Below are 26,682 nucleotides of genomic sequence, written 5' to 3' on the forward strand. Positions count from 1 at the left end.
ATGTGTCTTGACAGAAGGACTGGAAAAGATAAGATAAGATAAACCTTTATTCGTCCCTCAAGGGGGAAACTGGCAAAAAGAGAAGAGGCTAAATTCAGAAAGTCAGTATGATTTTCTTTACCATTCAACCTCTCTCGTCTCTGTTCTCTCTTGCCCTCTCTCCATCTCTTTTCTACCTCTACGATTCTGTTTGTTTACTTACTGTGATCAACTGATAGAGGCATGCTGGGAAGAGTTGCAGCAAGAGAGAGAGAGAGAGAGAGAGAGAGAGCAGAGCATGGGTATTTGTTCTCCCAGACAGAGTGCCTGTGTCCTGGGCTGAGCAGATGGTGGATCTGGCTGGCACTGAGGTGGCATCCGCAGGAAGGCACGAACGCCACAGCACGCCCCCCTACCTCTCCCCTTGCACAACTTGTCCTCCCTTCCCAGCGTGCAGCAGGGCAGACAATATGGTTGGAGTGTGCGGCGGTGAGGTTGAAGGGATGAAGTGCCCAATCAAAGAAACACGTGTTTCATTCTGCTACTGTGAACTTGTGACCTCATGTAAATAAGTGAATCTGAATTTCTCACTAAATGAAAGGCTTACAGGGCTGAGTGTTGGTGCCACAATGACTACAGCAATCAGCACAATAGTGTAATTATGTTGAGCTGAGAAACAAATTCCATGCTTTTCAAGCTAATCTATGGACATGAGTGTGTGTGCGTGTGCGTGATTGTGCAAGTCATCGCTGTGTTCTTCTATGCTAATCTTAGCAGAGCAGCAGGCTTTTCTCCTTCACTCTGTTAGCGCAAAATATTACAACAATAACTGCATAATTAGACATCTAGCTTATGACTCTGAGTGCCAGTGTGTGTTTGCACCTGAAGGATTTTCAATTATTACGCTATTGTGTGTATGAAGCATTGCTGCTGCTGTGCCTCCACATGACAGGGAGAAAATCAACCTAAGAAATGTTCAAATAGAGATACATGAGCTGATAGTTTGACCACAGTCGTGGGATGAAGCAGATAACAATTATAATAATTATAATACTTATAATAATAAAATGTGTCCCACTATATGCTGAGTGACAGTACAGATATAAACACACCTTTCTGTCGGAGCCGCTGGTAATGATCTGGTATTGTTCTGGATGGTTGCACACCGTCCGGAACCGTCCGAAGGCCGACAAATCGCCTACAGGAGGAGGTGCAGGAGAGACAGGAAGTATTAAAGTAAACAGAAAGTGAAAAATACCACTTCACTTTCATTCAGGTCAAAGAAGAACATTCTGTGGAAGAATGGGCTTTTCCATTCCTACTCTATTACAACTGAATGACTGAAGGAATTATTTCTGACTATTCCATCAAACTGGGGTGTCTGATGTAAGGAAGTAAATACGCAAGTATTATTTCTTTCTTACCAACATTCCACATTAGACCACAAACACAAAAGTCTTCACTGTTTATTTTTAGCGCCTTCAAAAGTTTATCAATGGGAGTCACTTGTTACGAGTGGCGGCAAAGTTCTTGACGTCACTGTAAGGAACTACAAACGGAACATCCAGCAACTGTAGTGATGAACTCTGACATCTCGTCTGGAGGCGCTTCTCGTGAACCCCTACAACCGACGATACTGGTCCATCCATCATCAACCTTCTCAGCATCACAGGTCATCCTCTCATCCTCAGAGCAGGCTGCAAACAACCTGACAAAAAAGAAAGGGTGAATTATTCCGAACGGTTTATGAGACATATTTGTCCGAATATATCTTGTAAGTCTGGAGTTTACATGTTCCTCCTGTGGGTTCCCTCACACACCAAAAACATGCAAGTTACACTAATTGGACTGGGATTGTCCAGTGTATCAAGGACAACTGGGACAGACTCCAGCCCCCCTCCACCCCCCTCCACCCTGAACAGCCAGTGGTCCAGACAGTAGATGAATGGATGGACATAGGAAAAGAATGTACATGTCACCCTCTAGTGTGCTTCATGGGGTACTGAAGTCATATGGATTGTATTTTTCACGAGTCTGTACTTCATATTCTCAATACTCTGATTTGAAATACTTATTTTATCATTTTGAGATTCGAGAGTTTGCAAACACCCAGTTTACGAAGGACAAAATGTCTGGTAGTGAAGCAGAGTGTTGGAGGAAGAACCGAGGTGCTGTCATTTTATGCTGACTGGCAGATATGGAAAAACAAAAGTGTGCGGTGTCACAGGATGAGGGCGAGCAGTGAGAAGACACATCTGACATCCAATAAAATCTAAAATTGCACTTTCACAGAAATCTGATCCCACAGTCTGATGTTTGGGTTTTTAAGGTGTTTACTGGAAGTCTGTTGGCAGTGCTTGACGAGCCGTTATGATGTCAATTTAATATTCATCTTCAAGATGGATTCATAAACATAAACATATATCTTGTTCAAATACAGGGTCTAAGTGTTATTTTTAATGGAATATAACTGTCAAACTGTTTCATGGCTGACACAAGACCATTTAGGTTTTACTCTCCAAATCCTAGGAAAATATAACAGCTGCTAAATGTTTTCTCTGTCGCCATAATCGTCTCATGAAGGGACGGCAACAGCTTTGTTATGGCTGCTGGCTCATGCTGTGAAGTCCTCATCACTGAAGAGATACATCGAGGCAACCAAGAACTGCTGGCCCCCGTCTCTCATAGCACCGGAGGTCATCCCTTTATCCAGCTGGGCTCTTTTAATATGGGAGGGAGGTAGGTGGGCAGATGATGAGAATGGTGAAATACACCAGTACATGTTCTGTAAAGTACAGAGTACGTCTCACAAGGTTTGAATTTAGCATTGGAACTCAGGGTGAGGAGGTCACCTGACTTTAGTGTCCTGAGGATGTTTACCTCCTGCACAGAAAAGGTAAAAGCACTGAAATATATCTCTTTTCAAATTCCTTCTTCTGTAGTGCTGGATCCTCTGAAGGCAGCAGCAGCAGCAGCAGGCGTCTCTCGTAGTCAGTAAGGGAAAATACAATAATTTGATTAAATAAATGACGAGTAAGTATATCATAATCCATAAAACACAGAGCGAAAATTACAATCCCAGGTTAAAGTCAATCCGTCACATCACACGAGGCACCACATACATTTAAGCAGGAGTACAATAAGAGACTTGACGAGCAGGTAAAACGCAAGAGAACAACAGCAAAGATTACCTTCCCAGAACCCACGAATGAATGAATTTTGTTGAACCATGTCAAAGTAAAATCACTCATACCAGAGGAAAACTCTTGCAGTGCTGTTATACTGCATAAAATGCCAAAGTACCCAAAGTTTTAAGGATCCTTCCCATGAAATTCCCAAAAGCTCGCAGCGATTTCCTTCGAATAAACCTTCCAGCTTTATATTTCCTTTCTTTCCGCTTGGTGGTTTTGGTTTTGATGGGTTGTTGTTTCCTAGCCTTGTTTTCCTTGCGGGTATCCATGGTTCTACCTGGGAGGACCGAGAGAGAGAGAATGACAGACCGCGGAGTCGCACCTGTCTGCCAGACTGTCTCCCCTCCTTCCTCCCCCTCCTGACTGTCTCCTCGTCTCCTCAAACCCTACCGCTGAGCTGATATAAGGCACATGATTAGCATACTAATATCACTCCCTTGACATCTCGCTTAACTTTAGCTTTGTATTGACTCCCTCCCTTCTCCCTCCGCATGGAAGTCTATGGGAACTGTTCCATGTGGATGATGTGCCATTTTAATCAAGATAAGATCTCTTTAAGGGCATGGAAAGTCCCACTATTGTTGAAATGGTGATGAAAATTTTAGAGTTCTTTGTATTATATTCAGATTTTCATCATCAGAGGCTTAATTTCACAGTTCACGAGGACGAAAGATTGAATTCAGAGCACCAGATGATTCATGATCTCCAATGTTCTTATTCCATTGTTGTTGGGAGAAATATAATGAAAGTGAATGATAAAGTAGATATACACTTAATCTGTGATTTTGCGTGGTTTCATCTTTCTGAAAAAGACTCATGGTTGGTAAAGGGCAAAGAGAGGCTTCTCTTGTTTTACTGAAACTATTTTCCTGATTTGCTTGACCTCAGTGAGAGCAGAAGTGAGGTTTTATTCAGTTAGATTAGCCATTTTGAGCAACGGTGAGGAGAATGAATTCAGATCAGACAGTCGAGGAGGTTGTCTTTTGTACGTTCCCTCCCTCTTTAACCAGAATCCTCCAGGGAATCACCGCTGATAGATTCGCCGACAGCAGCCGTGTGTTTAAGTGGCCAAGAATCTGGGCCTCCTGGTTTCTACGCAACCAGAGAAAGAGACAAATCACACCTGAGTAAAACATGGATATAATGTGCTGTATAAAATAACCTGGCTTTTACATATTGAGATTTCATCTGCATTTGCAAAGTACAAATAGCAGCATGCTATCAATCCAGCTGTCACCCTAACAGGCAAAAGAAGCATCATGCAGATGCTTTAATGAGAAGAATAGGTTCTTGAGCCATACACTGATGGAGTAGTGATGCTATCATCTCCGTATATCTGCTGAACAATCAAATATTGCTGATTCTGTTTCATCAGAATCACATCTATTTCCCTCAGTCAATGTAATTACATTCTGCAACGCTATTAGATTTGTATAATGAAGAACTGATTGCTCTGATTGTATCGCTCGCTGGTTTGGGGGTTGTGACCACCGTTGTGCCTCAGCAAGAAGCAGCTTATGTTTATAATCTACTAGATATGACGGCTTACAAAGGCACACGCATAATAATGTCAATATCAATCCTAACATGTACAGAATTATGTACACCTATGAAGCCGCAACTGCCATAAATGCAGCAAGCATCAGCACGAGGCCAACATTATACGCTCTGATAATATGGAATGTAAAATAAAGGGCACTTTCCCAGCTTTTCACCCGTTTCTGATGGGACACATTCTTACTTACGAGATTTATGTGGCCTTCCTCCATTTTTCCACTGTCTGAATGCCACTCAATGACAAGGGCACTGATTTTTTCTCTGAATACTTTATTCAGTTTCAGCAAAGAGAATATTTGCAGACATAAAAGGGTGACACACTCCGATACACGACACAGCACAGTATTTGACTCCTGATATTCAATCTACAATAAAGTGGAAGAGGAAATATAGATAGCATTTTTTTTAATGTTAGGTTCCTTCGTGTCAAAGTCATTAAGTTTTCAATTGAATGCCTGAAATAAGCTCTGTGGTTCACATTAGCTGATAATATTGCAATTTTTGCTCTTTGGCATAACACATCAGTTAATACTGTTCTGGTAAATTTGAAGTGTTTTTGAAATTGTGGTTGCTAACAAAGGTAGCTGTGGTGTCACTGAAGTCACGCGTCCGTTAATAGCCTGTCGTTGGCTTTGCACTTCTAAAACTTGCATTTGCAGTTCAAAAATCATAAAAGTAGAGCTCATCAGCAGAGATTATCTTGCTGAACAAGACAGTTGTTCACAGTGGTTGGAGGGAACCCACGCTGATGCTAACTGAATACATCACCCTGCAGCCGTCCATATATGACATCACAACTTACACGGGAATGTTTTGCTGAAGAGGGAAGAAATATTCCTGCTGTTTCCGGGACTGAACTTGACACATTAAGAGGAAGAGGGGTGGGGGAACCTCCATCGCAGAACGGCTCCGTCAGCACTGGTACTGACCAGAGTGCTGCTGTTGGAGCAGATCCTGATGCTGGTGATGCTGGCACCGTGAGCTATCCCTACGTGAGTTACTACACCCTCCATGTAGTCCCACACCTTCACCACCTTGTCATCTCCACCTGGCATGGAAAGGTGAAACCATACTGGCATAAACTGATGCCAATCTGAGGAGATCGTGCATTCCGAAGACATGAGAACACTCAACAGTGTACAAAAACAGCAGATGTGTGATGATGCGTACCCGTCACAAAGTATTTGCCATCTGTTGAGATGTGCATGCCATTGATGGCGCCAGACTGGGAGCCCTCCAGTTCTCTGATGGTTGTGCCATCAAACACGTCCCAGTAGGTGATCTGATTTGAAGTTAGCACAAGGGAACACATTGCAGATGTTAAAACTACTTTGTAATGAACTGTCAGCTTGGTCTCTGGGAGTGAAAAGTGAGTTATAAAGGATGCCATCAAGAGGAAGAGAAATTAAGTACGCATCCGCAATAATACACAACCTCCTGACTCAAGTTTGCGGTGTCGTATTGATGATGATGCAGTACTGCAAATATTTAGCTGCTTAGTTTCAAACACTGTAAATCAAATATATACTGTAGTCTACCATTAGCTATTTTTGTAACTTGCCTCTTTTGATGTTTTTATTGTTTCTCTCTACTTGGTCTGTGCAGATTATCCCTCTATTGTCTTCCTGTTTCCTTGTTGCAGTTAAACCCAGAGTTAGTTTGTTAATCTCTTCCCTCTTGTGTCTGTTTGCTTTACTTCCTGTCTTTTTTGGGCTAAGTTTGTCTGGATCCTCCAAGCCTAGCCTGTTCCATTTATCTCCGGTCCCTGCCCCGTCTGAGCCACAATCATCATCAGTCCCTGTTCCAGCTGCTTCACAACTTCCTCCAGTCCCAGCTCGGTCTGGACTGCAGCTTCCTCCTCTTCCCTCTGAGATTTAAAGGTTTTGGAGATGTATTCTCCAGTGATGGTGCTGCAGCAGGCCAAGGAGACCAGACCAGGAGATGCAGCCCAACCCTCCTGACCTGGAACTCCAGTGCCCTACACAGTCAGAACCACAGCAGCTGCCAGAGTCACTTGATCTGTGACAGCTCTTCTGGCCTGCTCCAGCTCAAGTCCTGAAAGATTCAGCTGTCTCAGTCTCTGACACTAATTCAAGCACCTTCGCTGCCAACCTGCAGAGGGGCTCTTCCTCAGTCACCCTCCTTTGGGCTGTTCTCCTGATTGGCTCCATCTTTGTGTCAATCACAGGGGGCAGACTCCTGAGTTGTGCTGTCCCTCTGTCTCACCCCCTGGCTCCCACCCACCCATTTGAGATCAACCGAACGCTCCATGTTCAGCCCTCAGGTCACCCTCTGGTGTGGTGTTCTCCAGTTCAGCCACCAGGCTGTCAACTCAAGCTGCTACTCCTACTGTCCAAGGGCATTTTCTCTGAGTCCCTCCTTCAAACCCCCTACACACACCCGCTCCCATTTGGTTTTGGGGACATCTGTACTGTAGGATATCTTTTTTGTGTGTGTATGTGTGTTTTGTCAGCCACATCCCTTCCTTGTGTCTCTTATCCAGTCAGCTTTCTCCAACTCGATCCTTGTTGGGTGGCAACTGAGTTTTGTATTTTAGTTCTATTTCAGTTTTAAACTCTGTCATATCCTAAGGATATGCTGGCTTTGCCAGGTGTACACGCCTGTTTTCCCTTTCCTGTTTTTGTCCCCCCCCCCCAATTTTGTGCCTCATTTGTTTCACACCTGTTTGGCCTGCCTGGAACCAGCCTTGTTTTCTTGACATTTTACAACCTTCTTTTCAACAATTCCTCAGTTCCTGCTTGTCTTTGCTGTTGGGCTTTTGCATTTGAGTCCACATGCCTCCACAAATGAAACACACATCACCTCGACTATCGAAAGCACGTTTGCTCAACAAAATGAGATCTAATCATCTCTCGAGCTTTACAGCTGTCAAAGTATCAAGTCTCACCAAAGCCAGTTGTGAGTTGCAGTTATTTATAGCTCAGGTGACAGAAGCAGTACCACACGCCAGGAGAGATCCTTTCTTGTTATTTATGACAGAACTGATTACATATTAAACAGGAGGGCCAGATGGATTCAATCATTAAAACCAGCCGCCTGAGTCATTCGGTATAAATGAGTCTCTAGCAGTGACCACTGAGCAGTGGTTCTACCACCGAGCTCAGTCCACCAGTCAGAGGCATTTCACCAAAAACGGCTATACAAATAACATAAACAATACATATACTACTTTTTTACAATACTTGATAAAAAGGAGTAAAATTATATGATGGAGATTTTATGATACGCAGAGCTGCTTAAAGTTAACGTATCATTTATGAGAATAAGATCAGAGCTTAGATTTCATTTCATGTCTCCGCACAAAAGCATGGCAATCATGTATTATAGGAGGGGAAATTTAAAGTCACACAGCCACATCAAATACTGTTGGTAATGAAAGAGGAACAAAGGCAGTAGTAAAAAAATAATCTTATTTATAGTTTCAGAGCTGCTGAAGGATTCTCAATGCAATGAACTCTCTCTGCACTTTCCTGCTGGGTCCACGTGCCTCTACAGCGTTGATCACGTTCACATGGAATAGATTACTGATAATAATTCCATAAATCACAAAATTTAGAGGAACACCTATGGACATTTATACTCCTCTCAGGTGTTGTGTTCACGATTACGAGTCATCTTCTCAACAAGTAAGTGCCTCGAACACTGAACTAAAATAACACGACCTCTCGCGTGTCCATGAGAAATCTAAGCAAAGGTTCTGGACAGACTCCTCCTTATTCCTCTTGCCATCTTCTGTCTCTCCATTCCCGCCACAGTCCCGACCTCTCCCTCCTCCCTGTCTGACTTCAGCAGCTTATTAGAGTCTACCACCTGTGTGAGTTGCTTTGCCCATCTGTGTTCCATCCATCTCAGCCTGCTACACTGGACCACAACCAAAACTTAAGCCACAGGGAAATTAATTACATGCATGAAGGAAGAGAACTCTGAATTGTCATGCTTCCTGCTTGTTCTACTTAGATTATAGCAAGGACAGACTAACTACTGATAGAACTACTTGTATGCAATTCATTGAATTCAGAAAGTCATTACTTTTATTTTTAAGGAAGCATTTGATGTCATTATGGCAACCTCTCGGTCTTCTGTTTGTTTACTTACTGTGATCAACTGATAGAGGCATGCTGGGAAGACTTGCAGAGAGAGAGAGAGAGAGAGAGAGAGAGAGAGAGCGAGCAAGAGCAGAGCATGGGTATTTGTTCTCCCAGACAGAGTGCCTGTGTCCTGGGCCGAGCAGATGGTGGATCTGGCTGGCAATTTGGTGACATCCGCAGGAAGGCACGAACACCACAGCACGCCCCCCTACCTCTCCTCTCTTACCCCTCCTGACATGAATCCCTCCTTCTCACACTCAGCACATCCACAGAGCTTTTTTATTTCTTCCAACTTGTCCTCCCTTCCCAGCGTGCAGCAGGGCAGACAATATGGTTGGAGTGTGCGGCGGTGAGGTTGAAGGGATGAAGTGCCCAATCAAAGAAACACGTGTTTCATTCTGCTACTGTGAACTTGTGACCTCATGTAAATAAGTGAATCTGAATTTCTCACTAAATGAAAGGCTTACAGGGCTGAGTGTTGGTGCCACAATGACTACAGCAATCAGCACAATAGTGTAATTATGTTGAGCTGAGAAACAAATTCCATGCTTTTCAAGCTAATCTATGGACATGAGTGTGTGTGTGTGTGTGTGTGTGTGTGTGTGTGTGTGTGTGTGTGTGTGTGTGTGTGTGTCTGCGCGCGCGTGTGTGCGTGCGTGCGTGTATGTGTGCATGTGCATGTGCGTGTGTGCTTGAGATTATGCAAGTCATTGCTGTGGTCCTCGATCCTCAAGTTAGCCATGGCCTGATAGTTTGACCACAATCGTGGGATGAAGCAGATAACAATTATAATAATTATAATACTTATAATAATAAAATGTGTCCCACTATATGCTGAGTGACAGTACAGATATAAACACACCTTTCTGTCGGTGCCGCTGGTAATGATCTGGTATTGTTCTGGATGGTAGCACACCGTCCGGAACAGTGTGTTGGCGATAAACATTTGAAGGCTGACAAATCGCCTACAGGAGGAGGTGCAGGAGAGACAGGAAGTATTTAAGTAAACAGAGAGTGAAAAATACCACTTCACTTTCATTCAGGTCAAAGAAGAACATTCTGTGGAAGAATGGGCTTTTCCATTCCTACCCCAAATAAAAAGCTTGACATTGGAGGGATTTTTTTTAATGTGTGTGTGTGTGTGTGTGTGTGTGTGTGTGTGTGTGTGTGTTTGTGTGTGTGCATGTGTGCACTCAATCTCCCTAGCAAAGCAAAGGTGATATATTTACATCACCCAACAATGTCTGGCCAGGGCTTAAGAGGGCAGCAACAGCTTGAACTATTTCTGAAACATTAGCAAGCTAATGAGCGAGATCGTTAGCAAGCTAGCGGTTTTACGAGATCATTTTGAAGAAATAAAAAAACTGTCTCTGTGATTCCATCAGCCAACGTCACCACATACGCACTAGCTAAAAACAAAATCAACCTGTCACTCGCACGGACCATTGGTGTTGTTGTCATTAATCTTAATTCCAGAGGGGAGACAAAGGTTACATACAACAGCTCAAAATGTCTGTAGTGAACTGAGAATGAACGGATTGCACCTCGTTGTGTTTGCCATTACACATCACCTCTACACTTACTGGAGGAATCATTTGAGACATCTGAGTGTGAGGTGTGTATGTTTTCAGTTCTCAGGTGTTTGGGTGTACAGGTAGGCTACTCACACTAAGTCCCAGATGATGCAGGCACCATCAGAGCTGGCAGTCACACACTCTTTGTCATCACTCTTGATTTTAATACAGGTGACAGTGGCTTTGTGCTCTTTCATGGACTCCACTAGTCGGTAGCAATTCTCCCGCATCTCCCAAACACGCACCTGCAGAACAAGTTGTCATCGTCTTGGTGAAGTTAGTGGGTGCTAGATGTAGAGAAGTATCACTGACAGCTTGTGTTTTCATTACACAATTTGTAGGTTTTTATCAACGTAATGGCTGCTGACCTGTCCTTCTTCATCTCCACTGACAATCCTCTTACAGTCCCTGGTGCCAGCGATGGCTGTCACACCAGTTTTATGAGCATTGTTAATGATGAGCAGGGGTTGGCCACTTTCAGGTGCAAACACGCGAATCTTACCATCATTCCATGCTGGAACACAAACAAAAAAAAAATCTGGTCTTGACTTTCCACTTCACCAAAAACCCTCGTCAGATTTAGCACCCTAAAGAAGGAATTACAGACTCCGATGTCTAGGAGGCGTTTCTCCTTAACTCCTACCGCTGATGATGCTGTGTCCATCAATCATCAATTCCAGGGCATTACAGGTCATGTTGGGAACAGTGATACGCAGCAGTTCTTTGGGCTTGTCGATTTGCCACAGCCTGATGTCGTCCTCGGAGCAAGTTACAAACAATTCAGATGTTCCACTGGGAGAAAAGGGGATGAAAGGAATGAAGAATTAACCAAGAAAAATTGTAAACCCATATTTAACAGCTTTAAAATACTTAGAAAGCGAACTGTAGAAATATATTTTATGATTTGTGATTTTGACAAGGAAAAAAGCATGAATATGTCAACCTCCGGCGTGGCTCATCACACATGTAGAGAAATGATTGGAGCTTGGCCATGTGTTTGAATGGAAATGATCTCAGTCTAAGAGGATCTTTAGAGTCCTGGTCCTGGGAGCTCCAAGAACTATAAACCCACTTCAGGTGGGACCCCATCACAGCTTTGGGTTCTCTACATTTAACTGGTTCTAGGCCCCTCTGGGGGGCACCAGATTCAGGTTTCTATAAATGGGGCAGGCAGGTTTACACCCTGCATAAGAAAAAAACAAAACAGTGACACTGATCAGAGTCAAGACTTCTACATGGTGTCTACACATTTTTGCAGCGTGCTTGAAGTATGGGTATCCTTCTGCTACTGGAGCTTCAGAAGGGTGTTAAACAGAGATTGTTGAAGCCTCAGAATCACCAGCTGGGAGGTTAGCAGCCTGCTGAGTTCACTGCTGGCAGTTCTGCTTTGTTCTGATTTCTGCTTGTTTTCACCTTCAGTCATCGAGTACAACTGCATGTAATTTTTCTATCTTAACTAGCAGATTTAGGTCAATTAGTAAGCTATTTAAGATGAATTTAGAAGCTGACACAAGACTGTTGAAGGTTTTACTCTCCGAAGCCTACAAATACACCAGCTGGTAAATGTTTTACTGTGTTTTTACTCACAAAGGGATGGCAACATCTTTAACAGCTTTGCTGTGGCTGCTAGATATGAGATCAGCTTTGAGGTCCGAATCATTGAAGCGATACATCTGAGCAGCCTCGGTCCCAACAAAGAACTGCTGGCCCTCTCCTCTCATAGCAATGGAGGTCACCCCTTTATCCAGCTGGACTCTTCTAATGTGGGAGAGAGGGAGGTGGGCAGGTGATGAGAATGGTAAAATACAGACATCAAGACATGTCCTCTAATGTACCGAGTACGGAGGAGGCAGGCGTATCCTGGAAATAAAAAAGCAGAAAACAAACTTGCACAGAAACTAAACCGACTAATCTGATGCGAGTCCCAAGCAGATGAAAACAAGCGGCAGATGAATAACAGGTACAAAGAAAGATAGGGGGGAAACGGGAAACGGCAGGAAGTAAAGCAAGCAAGAGGGAAGACAAAGAAGAGAAAACAAAAGGCGATGTGAAACACTATAAAAAAACAGAACTCAAGTCCATGAGGATAAATCCTAAACTGAAAGTCCAAAACTTAAACTCAACAGACCAAAGGTGACTGTGACAATGTTTAGCCTCCAAATCAAAATCGTGATTTCATGCTGGACCCACTTAAGAGTTTTGAAGTTAGTCTTGGAACACAGAGCAATGGTGCCAGATCCAGAACCAGCGAGAAGGTCACCTGACTCAAGTATCTTTAGGACGCTGACCCCCTGAAAGGCAAGAGCACTAAGTTTGAACATATATTCATTTGATGGTATACACAGTAATGCATCATTCCTAATGCAGCAACTTGGTACAAGGTGGCCCATCGCTCTAGAAAGAACCGGTTCAGCTCGACAGAATGCATGAACCATTGCGCCGACCTACCAGGCCGTGTTTGGCTTTAACTGGACCACATTCGCTCAGAAGCCTTGTCTTCAGGTTGATTCTCATGATGTCTCCACTCGTAGTGCCACAGTAAATGAACTGATCGTCCTTTGTGATCTGTGCCGTGAAATAAACAAGGTAGCGGAAGTCTTATCACCGTATTAATATGTTACTGCACCGTTCAAAATGGGAGTTACACTGCATATTAACGCAGTCCTTTTCCAAGCTGGTAAGTCTAAAAGCAGCATGGCAGCTAGTCATGTTCTTATGACATTTTTCTTTAATTTGTAGTACTGAAATCTGTAAAAAAAAAAAAAAAAAAATCCAACTGTTGGCAATAGCCATTTTGAAAAACCTCCAAAACTGCTGATTAATAAATGACGTTGAATCAAGACTTGCGGAGAATAAAAACTCTTGTACCTGGACACATTTCACAATCCTCTTGAGTTTGCCTGTCTGACACTCTGTGGCCCTGATCTTCCTGTTGGGAAGGTCCAGATCCCAGACCAGCACTGCACCTCTGTACACAACACACCAATGGTACGAGTGAAATTCTTCAAGAATAATTTAAATGTATTATTTTATTATGAATGCAAACGCAGTAGATAATCACTGACTTCCCAGCAGAAACAAAGATGCTGTCGCTCATGTTGGAGTACTGCAGACTGAAGAAGGGTCCTGCACTGGAAGATGAAGCTTGGCTCCCACAGATGGCCTCCTTCTTCTCAATATTCCACACCACTATTCTGCAAACACATTTAAAATCCTCATGTTCTCATTCACCCAAGGAGAAGATTTGTACAATATTTGCTGAGACAAGGCTTTTTATTTGTGGCAAGAAAATATTAGGACAGAGGAGGGACAGAATTTGATCAAATGTTATGAAATACAGACAATTTTATTCATTAAAAAGGAATCTTATACTTAATTGTATAAAAGGTGATGTTCAGTGTGCAGGTGCAAGTAAAGCAATGTTCAGGAGGGTAGTGACAGTCATAAAGGACTGAAAAATGCTGTGGTCCATCTCCAGTTTACCTGCCATCATCCTGACCCCCGAGGGACACCAGGTATTTGTCCTTGGGCGAGAATGCCAGCGCTTCCACCTTCGCCTTGTGGAGCAGCAACTGGGCATAGATGGTTCGCTGGGCATAATCCCAGATGATGATCTCGGCCTAAGGAGAATGACGGGATTAAAGTGAGTTAGCCTGATTTATATCTGACACTTCAGATAAAAATATCACCACTGTGCTTACCTTAAAGCCCAGGAAGTTGACCTGTCCAGAGGCGATATATGTCCCACTCTGAGACACTGAGATGCAGGATACGTTGTTTGTGTGTCCATGCAGGAACTCCTGTTTGCCATCTTTGATTCTCTTCAGAATAACGGTGCATCCCAGAGGATAGATGAGGTGTTCCCTGTCTGGATGAACCCTCAGGCCAAAAGGCACATTACCTGATAAAATAAAGCGAAACACACTTTAAATAAAGAAAATAACATCGACGATGTGACAATGACTGGTCTCTTATTTTGAAAGTGCAGCTCTAAGTTTTGCAGATATTTCAAACAATTACTTTGTACACTTTTAAACATTTTTAAACACTTTTACTACGCCATTTAGACGTGAACATTTCCCAAGTAAAAGACACTTTATAAGGAGTGTAAATTCATTACTCACCGTTGAATCCAATCGCGGCCTCCAGTTCAAGTTGAGAATGACCATTTGTTTCAGCAGCCATGGTTGAAAAATGTATATAGTTTATGCCTTATTCTTGAAATTATCAAGATACAGACTTCATCGATAAATGAAGCCGTATATCAAGAAATATATATATAATGCTAGTCGTTTTCGCTCGTAAGCATCGAAGTCCTTCAATTACTGTTTGCTACAAGAAACACACGTTACCTAGCAACCGGGCCTCCATGGCCAACTGCCATTGGTCAAGGATGTGTCTTCGCTGCCTTCGTGTCCCCTCGGAAATTTCTATCACAAGACGTTCACACCACAGATACTTTCAAGAATCTTAACTTTTAGCAGAAGGGTAAAATACATTACTTGTCCTCAAATCTTCTTACCTTTTTACTTTATTGATCCATCGATCTTCATAATTTTCCTAATTCGATTTCACAAGTAACTTTGGACTGCCTAGTCAAAGTAACTGAGATAGTCTCAATACAAGATTTGTAAATTAAGAGTTCTAATTTCATTTTCTAATTAAATGCACTGATGTTATCAAACCCTAATATCTTGCATGTATGGATACATGTAAACACTTGTAGCAGACCCCCCCCCCCCCCATTTCACTTTACATTAAATGAGCAAGCTTGTCAATGATTTTAAGGAAAAAACAATACATGCAACAAAAAATATTTTACTGCAAAGGCTTTACCATAAAAAGTTTATTTGTAAATGCATTTTTTCTATTAAAAAAAATGCAAACAGAAAATAGATGAGCGCATAACTTGAATATACAGTCGATATTCAGACTCTCTTTTTCTTATGCGGTAAATATCAGCATGATGAAATCTTTTTTTATATATTGATAGTAAGGTACCATTCATGCAAAATAACAACAAAAACAGAACCAAAACAGATGAAGTCATGACATACCGTGTACCCTACATGTCCCAAAGTACAATCGAATTGCACCTAAAACAATGTATGAGAGGTGAGGTGCATTTGAAACCGCTGCACGCAGCAGCACACCCCCCCCCCCCCACACACACACACACACACACACACTTCCTACCAGCTGTGCTGTCCTCAGATGTGAGAGCAGCAGAGTGCTGAAACAGTCCTGATTGACTTTAATTAACAGAACATACAGTACATACTGGATATATTTTGGCACCAAAACACAAGTACTAGAAAATGAATCTCCTATTTTTTTAAGGATACAAATAATGAGAGACATCTGAGAGTCTGTATATTGAAAAAAAAAACTTTTGTGGACAATGAAGTAGGAGACAGCAAAGTGAGCAGACACGTATGGGGGAGAATTACACAGCAGCGTTTGTGTATTTGCGTGTGCGTGTGGAGGGGCCCTCAGTTTATTTTTAAGTGCATATGAAGGCTCAAACGAGGTCTGGAGGATTCTGCAATAAGATAATACTATGAAGGAAAGTTGACTTTGAAAATATTACAACTCCCTTTTGTCTCATTGTTCACTCCTTTCTCGTGTGTATTTTCACTCAGTGACTCCTGTTGCAATGTTTACTGCCAAAACTACACAGATTTCATTCGCTGAGAAGCATCACATGAGCTCATTTACCCAGCATGGATTTGGATTCCCTGGGGCGCTAGACCAGACCGTAAAGGCTAGAAAAGATGTGCAGGTTATAAAAGGCATGGTCCACCAAATGTCATAAGGCTTGATGATTCATTGTTTATGGACCACGGTGCGGACCTGACAGTGTCTGGATCCAGATCTGGACCACAGGCTCCTCCGAGATGTCACAAATTCATTGTTCAGGGGAGCTTGCCTCCTGTGCAAGGTAGCCGCAACCCTATGCTCCCCTCTAATTCGAACCTTCTCAAGATGAGTTCTCCAAGACCAGTGAACAAGCATGTGATACCAAGTAAGCACCCTTCCTACAGTGGATTGGACTTCCTTTTCAACTGCTGGTATTCTCAGAGGCTCCTTCCAGGCTTTGTTTCTCTTTCTCTGCAGACATCTGCCTGTGAGCGTGTGTCCTCCGGTGTCTGCTTAGAGAATGACTCCAGGAAAACCCTCGACCACAGGTGAGGCACAGGTATGGTCTCTCTCCAGTGTGCGTCCTCTGATGCTTTGTAAGCGACTTGTACCGCGTGAAGGTCGCCCCACATTCGTTACAAATATATTTCTCTGATTTAATATGAACATTCTGTTCATGTTCTTTCATGTTGCCCAGCTGTGAGAAGCCTTTACCACACACGGGGCACAGATGGGGTTTCTCTCCTGAATGGGTCAAACCATGAACATTTAAGTCTTGGCGAGAATAAAATCCTTTATGGCAAATTATGCATTTGTACGGTCTTTCGCCTGTGTGGCTCCTCATGTGTCTTTTGAGTCCTTCAGAACGAGAAAAGCAGCTCTCACACAAGGTGCATTTGAAAGGTTTTTCCCCCGTGTGGGAGCGGAAGTGTCGACGGAGCTCCGAGGCCTTGAAGAAACACATCCCACAGTCGGCGCAGCAGTGAGGCTTTTCTGGCTGCTCCTCGTGTGTCTTTTCGTGAGCTTTGCAGTGACTCGACTCAGAGAATCCTTTTCCACAGACAGTGCAAGTAAAAGGTCTCTCTCCGGTATGCATCCGTTCGTGGCGAACAAGCTTGTTAAGTTTATTAAATGTCTTCATGCAGTAGGAGCACTGATGGGGCACCTTGGGTTTCTTTGAGTGGGTGCGTCTATGCCTCTCCAGCCTGGAGGGCCTGTTGAAAACCTTTCCACAGTCAGGACAAGGGTGTGTGTTGGTCCTCCTGTGGCTCCCCTGGTGTCTGATCAGCTTCTCAAGCTGAGTAAAGCTTTTATCACACTGCTGACACTGATGAAGAGGCTTCCTCGTGTGTACAGGTTTATGTCTGTTTAACTTTGATGGTCTGGAAAAGATCTTGCCACAAACGGAGCAAGGGTAACCTTTCTTTTTGGTAGATATTTTGCTCTCCGGCTGTTCGGAATTCTCTGTCTCGGTGGCAGCTGACGCATCAGTAGAATCCGATTCTGATGTTTCCTTCAAATCTGCGTCTCCAGTACCTGAGGTTTGATCACATCAATGGATATCTTATGAATAATAGACTCACTGACACAAACAATATCCAAAGAAGCAGAACTCATTTCTTTTTATTTTTGGTTCCACCAACTTATAATTTCCAAACAGAAAAGCTACATTTACCAGTTCTAAATTGCAGAGAAAAAAAAAAAACCCTCATATTTACATTTCATTTGATGTCATTTAATTGTTCCAACATTTACACAGTAGATGCAGTCTTCCATCTACCCAGGTGAGAAAAGCCAAAGAATAATGCATGAACTGATAGTCGGATTTCATTCAAGCATCATTCTATTATGCACCACACAATACACAATGGAGTAGCTTTACAAAGCTGGAGATGATGTCTGATTTGTTAATGACCGAAAAGATACAAGTAACACTTACTTTCCTCTGAAGACTCCGTTTTAGGGACAGATGAAGTATCTGGTCCCATGGCTGCAGTCTAAACATGAAACACACACACACACCATGAGCAGAAATGTCTTCAAATACGTGAATATTCATAGTGTGAAATCCATGCAAAGATCTAAAGAGTTGATACAAAGATTCAAGTGTGTAAAATGAACAAGTCACGGTGATAAAAGAATGAGGCATGTCATGTTTTTCCAGCAGGATCTCGGTATTTACTCTCTCCTGTAAAGAGCCTGACGATAGAGGGAGTGTCAAGTGAGGCGAGTTTGATTATTCAGGGTTTATGACTGTACGAGTGTTTTGCATGGCCATGGTAGAGTAGTGATTTATACACATATCTGATGTCAGGATGGTTCCGTTTTATTGTTTGTTCTCTCACTAACAGGAGGAATCCGGTGAAATGAGCAATAATGATGGCTGGCGGAACAATCCAGCTGTGACCCAGAATCATCTAAAAGTGGGATTGACTAATATATTGGCATTTTGGTATCGAAAATGCAGGGGGTGCAATATTTGGTAAATGCATAATGTATGTCAAATTGCTATTCCAAACGAAGTATTGTCGTGTCAGAAAGGTATCCCAGCAAAGAAATGATTTTAAATATTTATTGTGAATCGTGTCGCAGTTGCAGTCAAGGAAATGCAACGTTAAATTCCTTAAAATTAATTGAGACCTGCCTCCATTGTACGTTGAATAGTTAACAGAGGATATTCATGCGAATGGAAAGCTTGTGCGTTATTATTAATGACATATTACCTGCAGTAACACGGCTAATGCCACCAGGTGGACCTCTCGAGCAGCTAGCCTCTCTAAAAGGGTGAGGCAGCTACGAAGGCCCATGGTGGAGTGTTTAATAATAATAATAGCCATCTGATAATCCAATAACGGGTACAAGTATTAAATGTAAAACAACTACTCGTGCATTTCTAATACTGAGTGTCGTGGGATGGAAACGCATATCAGTTATATATGTGGGTTAATCGAGTAGAAAGTGTAACTTATCCAAAAAAAACAACAACAAAAACAGCTTCAGCTCTTTAAATAAATATAGACAAAACCACGCTACTATTAAAGAGAGAAATGTCCATGGTGTCACCACAAATCTCCAACTATCGTGGTCAATGATTGCTATTTTCACTGCTCACACGCGAGGGACTGTTATGCTAACTGTACAGCTCACGTTAACTTTCATTACCTGCACACAAAAAAAGAGCTAGGTGGCTAATATTGCTAGCACTAAAGCTGCCGCAGAAGCATTCTGAGATTTAGCGATATAGTTCGTGAAGCAGCAAATAGGTCCCACCTTTCTGGTGATCATTTAGTCCGTAGACTGTTGCTTCTTTTTTAACCAGTCGTTTTAACCTAACCTGCTAAGCACAGTTAGCTAGCTACGCTCCGCTGTAATAGTCCGGAGTTGAAGCTCAGCGGTGGTCGCCTCTCGTGATGCCTTTAAACGCCCCGCAGAAGTTTGGTGAAAATGACCTACCGCCATAAACCACGTCAAACTGACAGGAACGCATTAGTTTACTAGTAAAGACATTTCAAATCAGAGAGTAATACTTTGGTGGATATTTCTGAGATTGGTACAGAGGCCTATAGAGATTTTTTTTTTTTTTTACATGAGTGAACATTAGACAATTTATCATCAAATCATTCAAATTGTGTGAAGTTTAATTGTATATCAAGTGCAGAACATCAATATAATAAAACACTATAATAAATAGAAAGAGAATAGTTTTAAAAAACGTTTCCACAACACACATTTTTTTCTGAAAGACATTATGAGTCGCTGCTGTGAGTTAAACAGTAATAAATTGCAATCCCTTTTTTAATTAATATGCACAGTTTATGGAGTATTGAAGGAGCTGCTCTCATGCTTTCTTCAAGCAAGAATATGTTAAGATTAGGTATTTTGACCCTGAATATGTTTGTGGATATATAAAAAGACCCTGGTGAAAGCTTAGAAGTACTATAATGTCTTCACAGTAAAAAAAAAAAAGAAAAAAAAAGAGTAATAGTAGATATTCTGGGAAGAAAAAAGAGCTGGTATTTGTCCATGTGTGTTTGCACTATGTTTGTCCATGTAGCTGAAATATGTATATATCCTTCTTCATGTGATTGCTGCATTTTGTGTGTCTGCATGTAGATGAATCAAGTAGTGCAATGCCCAACGATGTGTCCATAAATAGGAATACATGCAAAAAATTGAAAAATTCCATAAATAAAAAGTTCAAGAAAAGCTGGTTGACCAATAGACAACAAGTGTAGGAAGTAGTTCTCTACTCAGAGGGAAAACAGTGAGCGAGGGAAATAGAGTTCTGGATGCCCCACACTTCCAGGGACTGGATCTTGAAACGTCCCTTGCAGAGAGGCGCGCTCTTGAACGTGTCACAAGACTCTGTGTATCCCTCTTCCAGGTCCTCCTGTAGGCAGAGAGCATGGCCCCCGTCACCACCTGAAACAAGATGAATACATCACAATCACACATCAATGTCTTGACATTGAAATAATTCCTCTTTTCTATTTACGCACCAATAATGAGCTGACTGTGGCTGCCAGCTATAAACAAGGAGGCCTCTTGTTCCTTGGGTCTCTTTGGCGCTTTGGCGCTCATGGGTTCCTCTGATGGGGCAGTGAAGGGGATAGTTAAGTAGCTGGGGTCTTGGGGGGTCCCAGCTGGACATGTCAGGGTTGTGGTGGGTCTGATCATGTTGGAGGTGTTGGAGAAACACCCACCATTGGCCACTTGGGAGAAAACGCCACTGCTGCTGAATTGATCCCGTTGAGGGGACATTCTCCTGGTTATGTTGTTGACCATGGCCTGCTGGTAGCGCTCCATGTTGGGACGAAGCTGAAGGAGAAATCATATTTCTTGTATGACAAACATTCCAGAAGTTAACATCTACAATTTGATATGTCTCCCATACTTATGACAAATTAGATTGATAGAATATGTCTCACCGTGAAAACAAAACACTCTCCAGTTCCAAAATATGTCAGTGTATCAGAGTCACACTTTCGTCTTTCTGTCATATCCGTTGAAATAAAGGCACCAAAGACCTGAGAGATTAGAAACGTGTATATTTCAGTTTCGTAGTGTGGTGTCATTCCAAACATGTCCATCAGGAAATACTCATAACATATAGAAAGATTATCAAATAGATTATAGAAAGTTACCTCTTCATCCACAGTTTGGATAATCAAGACTGTAGGTTCATGTCCTTCCACGAAGGAGTAAAATCTTGAAGATGAAAAACACAATCATGTCAAAACCAGTGTCACTGATTAGTAAACTAAACGTAAAAAATGAGCTGAAGACAAAAGCCATAGTGGCACTGTGTATTGCAATTATTTCAATTTTTTGCATGTGTTCCTATTTATGGACACATCGTTGGGCATTGCACTACTTGATTCATCTACATACAGACACACAAAATGCAGCAATCACACGAAGAAGGATGACATATTTCAGGAGCCTATCCTAGCAGCATTCAGGCGAGAGTCGGGGTTCACCCTGGACAGGTCACCAGTCCATCACAGGGCCAACACATAGAGACAGACAACCATTCACACTCACAGAAAGACCCCTTGCTCGAGCCAGGGCTCGTACCTGGAACCTTCTCGCTGTGAGGTGACAGTGCTAACCTGCACCACCGTGCTGCCCCATTTTGAAATGTGTGTTACAAATTTTATCGAGTGTCACGTCACCTGACTGTCACACTCAAGGCAAACATGTTGATGGTGAAAACACACTGTCTTTCTCTTGCGTAACCAAACCCACAGATTTGTTTTTCGCTGCTGGGAAACATTGCTCAGTGTTTACTGATGCGTCATGACTTGACCTCGTTTCAGAATTTACAGGTGAACAGAAAAAAAAGAAATAGACATCATGAATGGACAAATGTTCATGATATACATTTTTGTTTTGCAAGATAAGTTTCATGAACACGATTTTTTTAAATTGTAGATTTAATTGTTACTTTATGAATCAACATCACCACAGAAGACAGACTAAGTACAAAGACCACCACAACTAGCTCATCTGTTGTTGCGCCTCTTCATATTTTAATGCCCCAAGAAACCTCTGTAGTTTCTTTTCGCCACTTGTAAGCAGCAGCTATTTTTAAAAACAAATAAACACTGCAAAAGATGGCTGTATTTATAGATGCATTTTTTTTATGAAATACAACTAAATTGCTTAAGCTACTACTAATTACAGTCCATGTTTCATATATTTAATCAAAAACCCATTAAAAAAAAAAACCCTTTGACTTTCAGATGAGGGAATCGCACATTCAATAATGCTAAAGGCTAACTTTTAGCAGGGTGGATGCTGGATGGGGGATCAACTTAACGCCAGATGGACACGTCTTGAAAAGTCATGATTTTTCAACTGTGATTTGTAAGAGATTTGGAGGATATAAAATCAGACATCTTCTCCTGCTTGTTGCATCTGAGGGTTAAAATAAACGACCTACGTCATCGTATAGCTTGGAGGACATCTTGATATGATCTCAGTGTCACAAAGAGTGTAAAACAAAAACTACTTACGAAGCAAGATTTCCTCCATGTTCAGTTTTACTAAACAGCTTAATGGGACTGAAAAGGGCGAAGCGCTCAGGTATCCAGGCCCAGACGACTCTCATCTCCGTCCCCGTCACGACACTGGAGATTAAGTTGTTAAAGATCACGGAATCGACTCGCTGCCTGAGAATACATAAAACCAAAATGAGCATGTTTTTTTCTAGAACTACACACAGCCTAAATGTCTCTCATATTGCTGTCATTCATGAAGTCTTGAAAACAGATTTGATCTTCTATTTCACGATTATACTGCTCACCCACCTCTTCTGGTGAACGCTGACCCCTTTTTGCATGAGGGAGTCTTTATTGGCATTGAAGAGGAGGTTGAGCTCTCTCCTCGTGGCCATAGGAACCATGAAGGCTCTTTTCAGGAGATTCTCAGCCGTGCAGTGGCGAGCTACACTCTGCACAAACCGTTTCATATCGGTTCTGAAGTCCTCCACATCAGCAACTCGAGATGACACCGATACTTTATAGAGGCTGAGCAAAGCCAGGGCCACCCTGCAGAGAATATTCGTCGGATGTGTCAAGTACATTTTTTTTTTTCAGATAATGAATAAAGAATAATTTTGCCCATGAACATAAAACAGCAACAAACCTGTAGAGAACCTTGTAGCCCTCTAGTAGGTAGACGTCTAACACTCTAATGGCATAGGTGAATGGTAGATCAGCAAAAATCCACATGATCCAGTCAGAGTAAAATTCAAAAAGGTTCTGATGAGAGCTGGCAATCAGCTTACGGATGCCTCGGCAACACTTGTTTGCGAGGTCTCCGAAGGTCATACAAGAAGCACGGTACGCGAGGAAGGTCTGGTCAATGTAACGCTTGTTTGGGTCATTGTAACTAATAAGTCGGGAAACACTGTTGAAACACTCGGCTTCATCCTGGCTGAAGTGCAAGATGAGGGAGACCAAAGCAGGAAGAATGGGACAAAAGTTCATGTCAGGGAAATATTTGCTGAGGCAAAGAAGAATCTTCTTCACGGAATTCAGGCCTGCTTTGTTGAGGCAGTATCTGGATAAAAGAACAAACAACAACTCATTCAGTCACATTCCCATTCAGCGATGGTTTAAAATCTATAACTGTGTTCATGGCTGATCACATCCAAGATGGCTCAATACACCCTTCATCTTTATTATTAACATTTGCAGGACTGGGACACTGGACTGCATTTTACTGAGATGTATTACAGCTGAAACATTATTCGCTTTGTAGAAGCAGAAATCAGGACATGTACATTTGAATAATAAAATCTTCACATGTATTGACTTTATCCTCCATAAGATTGTATAAAACCTAGGACACAATAAAACCAGGAACATAACATATAAAATCAGCGAGCCTGCGGAGTAAACTGGAAAATGCAATGTTTGCTATCCTGGTCTGCAATGAGCCCCAAAAGATCGAACTATTCTGCAAGCTGCTTCAAATATTTCATATTTCCCGACGAGCTGGTCAGCAGCCTCACAGCAATAATCGACGTGGTCCCTCATCCAGTTGTCAGTTGCATTGAGCCCAAGTGTTTCTACCGCCACGAAAACAGTACAGTTACAGCTGTAAAATCAACCCCAAAGCAACCCTTGCTTAAGGTTCTTACTTCCTTTTTGCGTGTTAAGCTAGCTTTGTGTTTACTTGATGAAATTTAGAGGTACTTTATTTCCTCATCAGGAGATGGTAAGCTAACAAGAATGAGGGTTCACATGGTCCAAAATAAAAGGAACTTCCTGTTTGCAACTTATGGCACTGAAATGAATCAAACAGACAAACTCCAACCTTGGTACGTCTCCAGCCTCCATGTACTCTGGGACTGGGTGGGAGCTGATTTTCTGTTCCCCAAAGAGATTCCTGGCCAATTCATAGTAGATGTCTCTGTCTGGAGTGACAGTCCCACTGCAGATTCAACACAAGTCCACATTCAGATCATTTCATTTCTCATAAAAAGTGGTATTTGCTTGTCTAAATGAATTATCTTAACGAATTACAGGTTGTAAAAGGAACATGTTCATCAAAGAAACAAGCTTTTTGTTTTCTCCAAAGGCCAGTGTTAACCTGGAATTGATGCCATGGATGATGTGGTAGTAAGCTTTGGCCCTCAGCGTATGGGGCATAGCCCAGAATCCCTCTCGGCCCATGGTCTTCAGCTGCTGGTGCTTACTCTGGAGCATCTGCTGGTACCGTCCAGCTGCCTCGGGGTCGATCTTCTCCCAGTCCACAAACTGTCCATACTTCATGCCTGAGCTGGAGCAAACCTCCCAGTTGTCTGACTCCGAGATGGTCATCATGGACACTGATTTGAGACTGCCTTTACTGCCTGGAGCGAGTTATCATCATAAATAAAGAACTTTTAAGTTTCTTCAAAAGCACGTTGATTATGCAAATATGTTGTAGTTTTGTTTTGTTTGTTATTTTAATTACCATAAAGGTCTCTTGGGGGTGAATGTCTGTTTAGTTTAGATTTGGGCTTCTTTTCATTTTTGGTCACATGATGCTCAGAGCAGGTTAAGAGTCCACCATTGTAGTCGGAGTAAAGCTCAGAGGTTTCATAACTGTAAAAAGACCTGGAGAGATAATTCACTATTAACTATGCATCAAGTGATGATCCATCTTTTTTCCCCACTCATTCTCTGCCAACCATTTTTTAAAAACACAAACCAAAATTTGATCAGAATATCTGAATGAAGACATACCTGGAGCGCGGTCTCAGCTGGGTCTCCTCAGGCTGTGTCTGCACACCATAATTCTTTTTGTCCTCTGGGTTGTAATAGGAGTGAGACCTCTGCCTGCTTCTGCCTCCTGCCATTGGTACCGGGTCCTGGTCTGAGGAAGAGTGCACTTGGATTGAGTTCATATTTCCACAATTGGAGAACTCTGGTGTTCTTAGGACGTGAATCATCTCAAATCCTTTTCTTCGAGGAAGTTGAAGCTGGAAGGTTGAGTGTCTCTGGCTACGTGCTGCACCTAAGGCTCACCTGAGGCTTAGGGCTTTATACAAGCCCGTCAGGGTAGGGGCATGGGCGACAAGCATAGGGGTATGGTTTGTTTGTAGTGATTTCAGCCACTCAAAGTCAAAAGTTCCACTGATTTTCAGCTTAACTCTGGAAACATACAGTGTCTTCTTCTCAGAAGTAATCAGCTCTCTGGCTAAAGCATCCACAGCGTCACTATAATCAGAACCAATATACAAGGACTCAAAATTTCCAGATCACATGACACTTCAACAAGTTTTTTTCAAAACATGTTTTGAAGTGTTCTTAATTAATGTATGTTAGAAGTGACATCTATCAGAGTAATCCACAATAGATTATTAGTTTCTATTTTAATCGACCGGTATGAATATATCTGAATGTGGAATTGTTTTTTAGGTAAACAAATTCCTCATCATTCAGAATAAGGTCATCAGATATGGTATCGATGTTTTTCTTTCTCTGAAACTGCTTCATGTGCAGCATCAAAATGCCAAATAGGTCTATTCCAAGAAGTCTTCCAAAGGTTATTATTCCACACAACAGATTTTTGTTTTGATCTAAACACAACCATTGTTTGGTCATGAAACATAAAACCTCGACAAGTACTTATCTCATATGTGGGTGCCATACGTAACGAAGCTGGAAAAACAAACTTCTTAGACCCAATGAGAGAAGATTTGGACTGTTATGGGCATGTTTTCTTCCTTTATGTCTATTTCCATGAAGGCTGTGGTAATTTACACATCGAGTAAGATAATCAATTATTCATCATAACAGTTCAATTTATGAAAATCTATATCGTGTGGCACGGTCATCTTGTTGAAATGGCTTGTAATAAAGCAATCATATCAAATTTAATACAGTTTAGGTACATATTACTTCTTATTCTTGCCTGCCAATTAAGGCAAACAGCAAACTAACAAACTCATGTCATTGCTTCATTCAAGTATTATCACAACTTCTACGTGTGTGTCCATGCCTGCCTTGCATTGTCATTTGATAAATAACCCTTTACTGACAAAAGAGAACTATTCTGGTTGAATGTCAGCTTAAGTGCATTATATTCTTGCCTTTGTCCTAACGTTGTAAGCATAAAGGTGTGACACTATGACAA

The 26,682-nt window shown here is 42.1% G+C and overlaps 2 protein-coding genes and 1 pseudogene across 4 annotated transcripts; all 3 read right to left on the reverse strand.

Moving 5' to 3' along the window:
- Positions 1-1,438: 1,438 nt before the first annotated feature.
- Positions 1,439-14,769, reverse strand: cfap52 (cilia and flagella associated protein 52). 2 transcript variants are annotated; one of them, XR_015117589.1, is made up of 15 exons: positions 14,535-14,769; positions 14,112-14,311; positions 13,894-14,030; positions 13,476-13,604; positions 13,279-13,378; positions 12,859-12,975; positions 12,601-12,701; positions 11,998-12,168; positions 11,054-11,202; positions 10,779-10,924; positions 10,504-10,655; positions 9,699-9,801; positions 5,898-6,009; positions 5,530-5,775; positions 1,439-1,687 (listed from the first exon to the last, which is right to left on the reverse strand). XR_015117589.1 is itself a non-coding variant. In XM_086211271.1 (14 exons), exons 1-14 carry the CDS (start codon positions 14,593-14,595, stop codon positions 5,594-5,596), a joined length of 1,860 nt encoding a protein of 619 aa, XP_086067397.1. In that variant the 5' UTR covers positions 14,596-14,769; the 3' UTR covers positions 4,995-5,593. The 2 variants fall into 2 exon arrangements, 1 of the variants encoding a protein (XP_086067397.1); XM_086211271.1 differs by lacking the exon at positions 1,439-1,687 and having other exon boundaries at positions 4,995-5,775.
- Positions 14,770-15,270: 501 nt separating this feature from the next.
- Positions 15,271-19,477, reverse strand: LOC147257378 (uncharacterized; annotated as a pseudogene). Its single transcript, XR_015117590.1, has 3 exons — positions 19,321-19,477; positions 17,990-18,047; positions 15,271-17,586 (listed from the first exon to the last, which is right to left on the reverse strand). The product of XR_015117590.1 is annotated as an uncharacterized LOC147257378 (transcript).
- Positions 19,478-19,752: 275 nt separating this feature from the next.
- On the reverse strand, positions 19,753-25,554 carry LOC147257379 (TBC1 domain family member 24-like). Its single transcript, XM_086211272.1, has 11 exons — positions 25,290-25,554; positions 25,018-25,160; positions 24,652-24,913; positions 24,376-24,492; positions 23,200-23,616; positions 22,863-23,102; positions 22,569-22,724; positions 21,195-21,258; positions 20,979-21,077; positions 20,550-20,868; positions 19,753-20,472 (listed from the first exon to the last, which is right to left on the reverse strand). Exons 1-11 carry the CDS (start codon positions 25,493-25,495, stop codon positions 20,297-20,299), a joined length of 2,199 nt encoding a protein of 732 aa, XP_086067398.1. The 5' UTR covers positions 25,496-25,554; the 3' UTR covers positions 19,753-20,296.
- Between the last annotated feature and the right edge of the window lie 1,128 nt (positions 25,555-26,682).

This window comes from Aulostomus chinensis, chromosome 8 (assembly GCF_037954235.1).
Source record: "Aulostomus chinensis isolate RoL2024-O1b breed Wild chromosome 8, RoL_Achi_v1.0, whole genome shotgun sequence".
Taxonomy (NCBI): Eukaryota; Metazoa; Chordata; class Actinopteri; order Syngnathiformes; family Aulostomidae; genus Aulostomus; species Aulostomus chinensis.

Coding starts and splice junctions, on each gene's coding strand:
- LOC147257379 (XM_086211272.1), bottom strand. CDS start 25,495: ATGATTCACGTCCTAAGAACACCAGAGTTCTCCAATTGTGGAAATATG. Junction 25,161..25,289: donor CAGCTGAGACCGCGCTCCAG/GTATGTCTTCAT, acceptor TTATCTCTCCAG/GTCTTTTTACAGTTATGAAA. Junction 21,078..21,194: donor TCCAAACTGTGGATGAAGAG/GTAACTTTCTAT, acceptor CTAATCTCTCAG/GTCTTTGGTGCCTTTATTTC.
- cfap52 (XM_086211271.1), bottom strand. CDS start 14,595: ATGGCTGCTGAAACAAATGGTCATTCTCAACTTGAACTGGAGGCCGCG. Junction 12,976..13,278: donor GGATTGTGAAATGTGTCCAG/GTACAAGAGTTT, acceptor TTCACGGCACAG/ATCACAAAGGACGATCAGTT. Junction 9,802..10,503: donor TGCATCATCTGGGACTTAGT/GTGAGTAGCCTA, acceptor CTCCTCCTGTAG/GCGATTTGTCAGCCTTCAAA.